Raw genomic sequence first — 10166 nt, forward strand, 5'->3', positions numbered from 1 at the left:
ACCAACGTTTCCTCTCAAATAGGCCTCCCAGCATTGTCAGAGTGAGAAGCCGTGACATTGACCAAAATGCAGACCCCAGCTGCACTGTGACTTAAGAACGACGACTATATTTAAAAAGAAATCCTTTTCATGTTCACATTAGAAATGTTTGCTGCCTTCTTAAATAATCTGATTGCATCTCAGAGGACCTGTTGTAACATTTCCAAGCATACAGTGCCAGCCAAAATCAAATGTGGCTTATTAAGGAAACTAACTCAGAGTACAGGAACCTTCCCCAGAACCCAGTGCCTTGCCATTGTTGAGTGCAAGGCCTCTGTGAAGGGAGGACAGTGCCAAGATTGTATGGGATCAATTCCGTTGGGTAGGGTTGTGGGACGTCTTCCTGAAGGAGATGCCCACGGCAGGAGCTCAATCCAGGAGTCCAGATCCGTAGAGTGGAGGCTCTGAGGAACTGGGAGGAACTGGAAAGAATAATTTCAAGAGCTTTAATTACCTCCTTCCCACAGTGACCAGCCCCACCCAAACCCTTCAACGTCTGCGTCAAGAGGGCCCACTGTAGAGACAAGGTACAGGATAATATTATGGAGCAGGGCTCCATGGCTCCCGTCCTGGAAGAGGTGGGGGCTCCTGGGTAAGCAGAGGTTCCCTTGGGCCTTTTTCCTTGGCTGAGATCCCCACGGGTCTGAGCAGCTGGAATGGAATGTTCCTGGGAAGAAAAGCCTGCCCCTCCTCCACCTCTCTCCTTATGGAGTTCCCCAGGGCCCACAGTGGGGGGAGGAGGATCATTCCAGGGATTCCTGATATGGCGATGCTCTGGGAAAGCAAAGCCCCAAAGCGATGCCTGGGGTCTCTGTCCTAGCAGCCTCTCCTGGGCTAGGCAGATTGCCTCTACCAAACATTTATGAATCTCCACTATGTGCTTAGTGTGACCTCTCATTCAACAGTCAGGAGTTATCCTCTCTCCAGCTGCCCAATAAAACACACACACACACACACACACACACACACACACACACACACACAACTGGCCCAGAGAAGGGAAGTCATTTGTCCAACTTCTTCCAGCTGAGAAGTTATAGGCAAACACTGAATCCCAGATCTGTCTTATTCCAAGCTTGGGGTGCTTTCTGCCCTCACCATGGAGCCTGTCACCCTTCTCTCCTGCCATCCCAGGCTCTCTACTCTCCTTGGCATGAAACCTTACAGCCAGGTGTGCAGGGAGAGGAGGTAGCCCTCCAAGGCAAGCCCAGGCCCTGAGCATCATTGGCCTGCCCTTGCCTGAAGCTAGGTGTGCTGACTCAACCTGACTCACCCCCCCCCCAGAGCCCAAACAACCAGGGACAGGAGCCAGCTTCTGGGTATGTGCCCAGACCTTGGCGGTGGTGATTGGGGAGAGGGGTACACCTTTGGCCACCCTTCCAGCATTTCATCACATCTCTCCCAGATCTGAGGACCAGGGACCACGGTATTCAGACATAAAGGGTAAGAGTCCAAAAAGCCCCTCAAATGGAGCCCTTACTATCCTGGTAAATGAAAAGCTACATAATGTTTAAAGGACCCCTCATTACAGGTTCTAGGTCCTTAGGCAAGTCATCTGCCCTACCTGATCCTCAGTTTCCTCATCCATGGAAATGGGGATAGTAACCCCTACTTTTCAGAGTAGCTGGGAGGAATAAAACAGATAAAGTGCTCAGCACAGTGCCTAGCATGGAGATGGTTAATATATTCCAGAACCAAGGAATCTGGCCAGGCTTCGGTCAAGCACTAATGCAGGAAGAAATAGGCTGGAGATTTCCCTGATTTCCCCCCTCCTCCTGACTGTAAAGCAAGAGCCTCTCTTTTATCTCTGAGAAGACTGGGCTATTGGATTTTCTCTAGGGACCTGGCGAGGGCGGCGCGGGGCTGGGGGGAAGGGGTGCGGGTGTGGAAGCCTCCTTGAGACTGCCCGCTACAGGTTTGGAGCACCGCAGTTGTGACCTGTTTAAGCCTGATCTCTAGGAAGTCACTGTGGTCCCCAGATGGCTGCAGAATGCGGTATTCTGATCAATTATCAGTGTAACAAATCAGACGGAGACTGCCAACAGGGGCAACCTTTTTTCCAGGAAAGTCTTTCTAGATGAACCTTCCTCCTGAAGTCCGGGGCCGGGCCCAACCACAGGCCCAAACTTACGCTTCTCCGAACGACTGCCACGCCCCGATCATTCTGCCAGATCCTTAACTCAAGGCCTAGCAAGGCTAGGCAGGACCGGAGGGGGCCGGTCGGGGGTGGGGACCCCGGGGACCAAGCCTGCTCCAGGCCACGCCCCCAAGCCCCCAAGCCCCGGGAAGCAGCCCCACACTGCCCTCTGGTGGCACCGCCCAGAGATGCCTTCACTGGGCTAAGGGCCTCCAAAAAAGGGAAGGGCTCATCCAGGGGAAGGGCAAGTTCTAAATTAGAACACTGAACACTCTCTCAGCCCCAAAAGCTGGCCTGAAGAAGGGCTCCCGATCTCATTTCCCCTTGCTGAAACCCCAGACTCCCTGCTGACCATCGAAGTTCTTAAGACCCCCAACGCTGGGGCCATCAAGAAAGTGTTCGGGCGGCGCGGGGGTGGGGGGCTGGAGGGGTGTCAGTCACCAGACCCAGGGGCTATAGTTATTTGTGAAGGCCTAAAAATAGCCCTCTAACAACACAAATTGCCCAGCCCCAGAGGGTCTCCTGGGATAGTGATTGCCAGGGAAGGCTGCCTAGATGAAGGCTGGAACCCTTAATAAAGCAGAGACCCTCTGCCCCTTCTTGAGCCCCTGGACTGAGTAGATACCAGTGCTTGTTGACTGAGGAGAAAACAGAGCCTCCTAGAGGAGGCTGGGAGGCTCAGACAGGGGTGGGAAAATGACTTTTGTTAGTTGGCTGAGGAGTAGTGGGCAGAGCACTGAACCATGAGCTGAGGTTCAAGTCACTGAGCACTGTATTCCCCAGTCAAGGCCCTTGGTGAAAGGCAGTGGAACATCTAGAAGGGGGGAGGGGGACAGGGCTGCCTGTGACACTAGGACGAATCTCCATCTCCCACACACATGCATCACTTTCTCCATCAAGAGCCATCTCTAATCCCTCATTCCCCACCCCCTCTCCAAATCAGGACAAAGCTGATGATGCTAAATCCCAGAGAAAGGCAACACTGATGGCACAGAGCACTTTACACCACTAGCTAAAAGCTTCTCTGGACCAAGCATCCCTCTCCCGTACAACGCAGAAAACCACCAGTCCTGGCGGCAGCCCAGCGCTGCAGCTGGAGCTCCTCGCTGTCACCTCCAAGAAGTCCTTGTTCTCTCTGGGCCTCTAGACCCTGAATGAACTGAGTAGTTTCAGAAGGTTCTTCCTCTCCACGGAGGCCAGAGGATGCCAGGGCCCCTCATTGCTCTCCTGGTCCCCATGCTGTCAGACCCCTTGAGACCTCCTCCTGGACTTCCCTACTCCAGCTAAGAATGAGGTTTGGAAAGGCCTGGATGTTAGAAACCAGCCCCAAAGTTTGTACCCGAGGAGAGGAAAAGGAAGGGCTAAAGAGAGTCAGGTGAGGGCCCCCGGGGGTCTGCCTTTCATAGCAGTGCACCTGACCCTCAAGACTCTAGAATTAAACCAGATTCCTATGACTCTGACATTCTCATCCTACCCCCTCTCCCCTATTCCCAAGCCCTGACATGAGGAAGGACAGCTATATCCAGAGAGGGACTGAGAAATCTGGCCCAGAGAGGAGGCAGAGTTGTTCTAGGTCTCACAGCAGACAGGCTGGACACCAGCTCCCTGTAGCCCCTGCCCCTGGGCAGGAAGGAGACACCATGGGAAAGACATACACAGGCCTGGGACCTAGTTCTGTCCAGTGCTGGCATGTGACCTTGCCACTCTGTAAAATGAGGACTTTTAATTAGCTCCTAGCTCCAGCAGCAAAAGCAGTGTCTGTTTCTAGGTGTGATTTGAAAGAATAAACCATTCCTCCTGTGACTTAAGGGGGAAGAAGACAGACCTCTCCCTGTGTTAACCTCACGACAGCCCTTCCCAGAGCTGAGGACAACCACCTCACAGGCTGACAAGGGAGGCTGCAGTCCAAGGAGGGGGTGGGGGGGCAAAGCACCCCCGGGAAATTGGGGGGGGGGGGGGGGGGGGGAGGGGTGGTGGTCCTGAAGGGCATGTGGACAGGAAGAGAAGTCAATCTCATTTCAGGTCTGGCCCTTTAAGGCCCCCCTTTCTAGAAGCAAATGACATACCTGCCCCCTTGGGGCCTGTTAAAGGATGTAACCTGGTTCCATCCCTGGCAAAGCCATCTTAGACACAGGTTGGGAGGGGGTCCCCTAGGAGAGCAGGTGAGGCCTTAGGCAGTTACCAAACACCCCACCCTGGTTATCTAAGTTACTTTTGGCAAAACTGCTTGAGACAATGAGAAAAGATCTGTCTCCTCGAAGTGGAAGGGCCTAAGTATGATGGAAACAAATCCATAACCTCTCTGAGATGCCACCCCCTCCAAATGGGAAGCAGGGGCTTAGGAGAGAATTCAGTGGTACATCGCTGGCCCAGCACCCCACCCCATTCTGGGACCTGTTTATTCTGCCCTCCCCGAAGGTGTGGAGCTGGGCAGTGCCAGAAAGCAGCAGTCTCAAGGGCAAGACTCTTCTTACAGCCACAAGGGACCCAGGAAAGGCAAAGCGGATTGGGGGGGAGGGCGGCGGGGAGGGGAAGGGAGGGGAGGAGGCCTGGGTCAGTGCAGCAGGCTCCGACTGGTAATAAAAGTTTGCCGGCAGACCCCTCTTGGAATCTGAGCATCTTCAATTTCCCCAACTCTATAATGGGGACTTGGTGCTACCACCTCACCCCCCCGGGAGGACTGGGAGAGGCCGTTACAAAGTGGCCAGCTTTACTGGGGACCCAGAGGACTCCAGAAGCCCCATGGAAGGCAGATCCGGGGCCCGGTACCACCCCGCCCCGCCCCCTCAGATGCACTAGCCGCTCAGACCGCACCTCAGCCTCCTTTACTGGGCCCTTGGCCCCCCGACTGTGTCTTCCTGGGATCCGTCAGTCCTTCCATCCGCGTCGGTGACGCCGTCCATCCAGCCGACGTCCCAATCCGTCGGCCGGCCCCTCGATGACGGCCTGTCGGGGGTGACCAGGGCCCCCGACGCTGAGGTCAGCGCTGGGGGGAAGCGGGGCCGCGGGGCGGGCTTCGGCGGAAGGGCGAGTCGGGCTCCGGGCCGTGGCCCCGCCGCAGGCGCCCGGCACCCCAGGGCACGCAGCCCCCCAGGCCTAACGCCGAGGCGAGCAGCGCGGGCGGGCGACCCCGGCGGCCGCGGCGCGGGCCCTTCTTGAGGCGCGAGCCGTGCGCCGCCAGGTAGAGCTCCGCCTGAGCCACGCCGCCGCTCAGGCGGCCCAGGCTCTCGGCGCGGTGCGCCAGGCGCAGCTCGGCCGCCAAGAAGACGCGGTGCAGCTGCAGCACACGGCTCTCCAGCTCCGACACCAGGCGCCGGCGGCCCTCCACCTCCAGCAGTCGCCGGCGCGCTTCGGCCAGCTCCAGAGCTCGGCCCCCGGCTGCCCCCGCCGCCGCGCCCCCTGCCGGAGCGGTAGCCCCCGCGCCCCCGTTAGCGCCCTGGCGCCAGCGCTGCAGCTCCTGCCCCTCCGCCGAGCCCGCCCACACCGGGGCTGAGTCGGACGGGGCAGAGACCGAAGCCGGGGTCGGAGTCAAGGTCGGAGATGGGGGCGGGGGCTGAGGGGACGACACGAGCTCCCGGGCCGGCGGCGGCGGCGGGGACCCCGGTTCCGCGGTCCCTTCCTGGGCCCCCGGGCCGCAGGCGCTGATGCGGCAGCCCGGCATCCCCCGCCCCCCGGCGGTCTGTTGCTGTCTGTCCTCGGGTTAGGCCAGCTGCCCCCGCGAGGGGGAGGACTGAAGCCGCGCACGCGAGAGAGATGCCGCGGCAGCCCCCGCGCGAGCCGCGGGTGCATCTTATAGAACACGGGGCGGAGCGAAGGGCAACACAGCCAATCAGAGACTGGCCTGCCTGAACCCGCCTCCCCTGCCCCGCCTTCCCAGGACACCTCCCTAACCCTTCGGGTCCCTGGTCCTCTGTCCCGCTCTGCCGAGCCGGGGCATCCGGTCCCCATCCACCTTCCCCCAAATTTAGGGTAGAAGAGGACCGCATCTTCTCTGGTCTAGTCACTGAGTCATAAGCTCTGGCAGTTGATGCCTAGAAATCATGGATTCCAGTCGCCTCGCAGCGAAAGTTCGGGCGGAGGGTACCTGAGGCCAACTGTGTGCCAGTGAGAGTCTGGACTAGAACTCTAGAGACTTGACTCCTTGCGCAGTGCTCCTTCCCGAACCGCACCTGCCGCTTGGCCGAATCGGTTCTTGGGCCACAAGTCTCTCCAGGACCCCATCTTCAGTCTCCCTGGGTCAGTGAAAAGGTTAATGTAGAGCGGTAACCGGCGTTCAGATGGAGATCTGGCCCGGTTGGTTCCCCACCGAGGAAGCCCTTCGCTTGCAGAACAAACCACAGCGCAGCCGCTGAGCCTGGCGCGGTTTTCTCAAAGGAGCCCCAGACCCGACGGTGTGCAAAATTCTTTCTGCGTCCTTGTTCCTCTTTGCTCCTCCCAGTAGGTAGGCATCCCCACATCTAGAAACAGAGGAGGGAAACATACACAGAAGGTACAGAGGTGCCTTGCCCGAGGCCACATTATAGGTCAGTGGCTGAATCTGGACCACTGAATGGGACCAACTGGACCATTCATGCCCTCTGGGAACTCAGATACCTGCGTCTCCCCTCATTAAGGTACCCTCCTTAAATGGGACTTTAGTCATCCTGGTAAAACAGTAGGACTGAGCTCAGCCCATTTTTCTCTGAACTAGAGGAGACCCTGCCCTACCACCTCCAAACACTGGCCCAGACACCACGGCCCTGCCTCAGTTTCCATCCGCTCCAAGATGCCATGAGAGATGGGAGATGTCTGTTGTGGGTGGGGCAGGGGCTGGAGGGCCAGGAACCAGTTCTGAGACTGATTGGGAAGAACCCCAGCAAACCTTAGACTCAGGAGGACTTGCCAAAAAGGTGTAACCAGTGTGACTACTGCCCCAGCCTGAAGAGGAAGCTGATGGGGGAGCAGCACTCACTTGATGTCCAGGAGGAGGATTTCCTGTGGAGGAGGAGGATGGAGGACCCTCCCCCGCTCCTGTGTTCTCTTAGTACTTTCAGGTGCCTTAGACTGAATGAGGGGGACTTGTGCGTGAGAAAGCTTGGCTCATCATCAGACAGATCACTGCTCCCAACTTCTGGGGGACAAATCAAGGGGAATAAGACTAGAATTTGCCCCCCATCATCACCCAGATCCAAAGACCCAGCCGGACCTGAGTTCAAATCCCACACAGATTGCCTATTTAAGCAAGTTGTTTCTCTCAATAGGATATACTCAACCCATATTTATTGAATGGATGAATGTTCTCTATATCCTCAAGGCATCCTCTAGAGACAGGCATCGGCAACATCTTCTTCCTGATAAGAAACCAAAGCCCAGGGGCGCCTGGGTGACTCAGTGGGTTAAAGCCTCTGCCTTCGGCTCAGGTCATGATCCCAGGGTCCTGGGATTGAGCCCCACATCCAGCTCTCTGCTCAGCCGGAGCCTGCTTCCCTTCCTCTCTCTCTGTCTGCCTCTCTGCCTACTTGTGATCTCTGTCAAATAAATAAAAAAAAGAAAAGAAAAGAAAAAGAAACCAAAGCCCAGGGAAGTGAAGAGGTTTGCCAGAGACCAAACAGCAGATGAGTGGCCAAGAACCAATTCAAACATGGATCTGACCCACTCCAAAGCCTTCACCTCCCTATAATTCTGATCTGTCCCATGTTCCTATTCTCTATGGCACTTCCCACAGGTTATGTTTATATATTTGTTTACTTGTTAAATAGTCTCTCTCCCTAGGTCAAGTTTGCTTATCATTAGAATCACCTCAAGTTAAGTAGAGTGCCTGACCCCATAAGACAGTCAATAAATGTTTATTTGAGTTGAAAAATAATGCAAGGGTAGAGCTTGTTAAGAATGTAGAAACCTCGGGGTGCCTGGGTGGCTCAGTAGGTTAAAGCCTCTGCCTTTGGCTCAGGTCATGATCCCAGGGTCCTGGAATCGAGCCCCACATCGGGCTCTCTGCTCATCAGGGAGCCTGCTTCCTCCCCCGCCCTCTCTCTCTCTGCCTGCCTCTCTGCCTACTTGTGATCTCTATCTGTCAAATAAATAAATAAATAAAAATCTTTTAAAAAAAAAAAGAATGTAGAAACCTCTTTCCCTTCTTTCTTTCCTTCCTCCCTCCCCCCCTTCCTTCCTTCCTCTCATTCAACAAATTTGAGGGGCACCTGGGTGGCTCAGTTGGTTAAATGTCTACCTTTTGCTCAGAGTCCTGGGATTACCAGCTTCAGGCTCTGATTCTCCCTCTGTCCTGTCCCCTTGTGCTCCCTCTCTCTCTCAAGTAAATAAATAAAATTAAAAAAAAAAATTAATCATTATCTCTTTGTCAGGCTGACTGCTGGAGGTATAGCCATGATCAGATGGGGCTCTGCTCTTAGGGAACACACAGTCTAGTCGAGGGGACACAACCGGGTGATGGCATTTCAGTGAGATATCTACTGGGATGGGGGTGGGGACACAGAGACTATGGGGACATAGAACAGACACTGAGCCCAGCTGGATGGGGAGGGGCTCAAGAGAGTTCCCTGCAGGAGATGATATTTAAACTGAGACCAGAGGATGAGTCAAGTAGAGAGGTGACCAGATGGGGGTGGGGGCGGGGACAGGAAGGGAGGAAGGGAAACTATGTACACAGGACCAGAGGTGAGAGACCTTTGGCACCTGCCAGCTTCCTTCCTGGAGTCCTTAACTGGCCTGCACTTCTGCGCCTGGGAGTGGACGGGGCTATAAGCAACCACCTGTAAGGACACAGCCAGCCTGGCAAACATGACATTTGGAATTAGGGAACAGGTTTTTAAACTATAATGATTACTGGCTTTTCTGATCTTATAAAAGTTATACATTCCTTTTATAGAAAAAATGAGAAAGAACATATTAAATTAAAAGAATAGGGAGGGAGGGGAAAGACATCTGGAATTAGAGAGACTTCAGTCTGAATTGAATGAAGCTCAGTCTGTTCCCAGCTATGCAGCCCTGAGAAAGGTACTTCTCTGTGACCTTCAGGCTCTAGGGAATGGACTGGACCATACCCCCAACACTGACAAGGACACAGATGCAAGGATTTGTCCAAGGTCCCACGAGCTGGTCATATCTGTCTGTGGTCTGAGTCAGAGACAGGTAAGAGAAGAGGCAGCTCTAGAGTCCAGTCCATTATTATTATTCTTTAAGATTTTATTTATTTATTTATTTGACAGATCACAAGTAGGCAGAGAGGCAGGCAGGGGGGGGGGAAGCAGGCTCCCTGCTGAGCAGAGATACCATGCAGGGCTCAATCCCAGGACTCTGGGATCATGACCCGAGCCGAAGGCAGAGGCTTTAACCCACTGAGCCACCTGGGTGCCCAGTCCTGTCCATTATTATATTCACGCTCCTACCAGGACAGAAGCCAGTGGAGAGAGACAGATCCTGACAGAAGCTAGGGCCCAAGACAGGATTCCCCTGCATCAGCTGAGAGTGGAGTGGGGCAGGAGGTCGAGGCCTGAGGAGTCTGCTGGCATCCCAGTCTCAGCCTAGAAGATTCAAGGCCTCACCAAAAGATGCAGCCCCTCCTTTTCAGTCTCTTCCTGGCAACCTGGCCTGGCACCCCCCTAGGATGTGATATCAGTTTAATAATTTAGCAGATGCAGACAAAGATAGCAGCTCTGAAAATAAACCAGCTAGGCCCCAGCCTCCATCTCCTCTTTCCTCAACAGACTCCCCTACCCTCCCCGAAAGGTTTCCGGGTGCCCCACACCTGTCAGTTCCCCAGCCTGCCAAGAGCACGTGACACCTCCTTCTCCATCTCCTCCCTCCTACTCACCTCCTTCTTCTCTCCATTCTCATGTTAAGAGCTTTCATATTAATTAGGGCTTAAAGGAATCTCGGCTTTAAGTCACAAGGCCTTGAGCAAGTCCCATCATTCTAAGCCTCTCTTCGCACAGTCAGAAAATGAGGCCTCCAGATTCCTAGATGTAGCATAAAGAAAATGTCTGGAAGGTGG

The 10166-nt window shown here is 54.9% G+C and overlaps 1 protein-coding gene across 1 annotated transcript; it reads right to left on the reverse strand.

The window, feature by feature from the left end:
- Nucleotides 1–109: 109 nt before the first annotated feature.
- LOC111140194 (TMF-regulated nuclear protein 1-like) lies at nt 110–5837 on the reverse strand. The gene is made up of 2 exons (XM_022492528.1): nt 4991–5837; nt 110–461 (listed from the first exon to the last, which is right to left on the reverse strand). Exon 1 carries the CDS (start codon nt 5835–5837, stop codon nt 5157–5159), a length of 681 nt encoding a protein of 226 aa, XP_022348236.1. The 3' UTR covers nt 110–461; nt 4991–5156.
- Between the last annotated feature and the right edge of the window lie 4329 nt (nt 5838–10166).

This window comes from Enhydra lutris, unplaced genomic scaffold (genome assembly GCF_002288905.1).
Source record: "Enhydra lutris kenyoni isolate GAN:26980312 unplaced genomic scaffold, ASM228890v2 scaffoldscaffold237, whole genome shotgun sequence".
NCBI classification, from domain to species: domain Eukaryota; kingdom Metazoa; phylum Chordata; class Mammalia; order Carnivora; family Mustelidae; genus Enhydra; species Enhydra lutris.

Excerpts from the sequence above, each read along its gene's own strand:
- LOC111140194 (XM_022492528.1), bottom strand. The coding sequence starts at position 5,837 with ATGCCGGGCTGCCGCATCAGCGCCTGCGGCCCGGGGGCCCAGGAAGGG.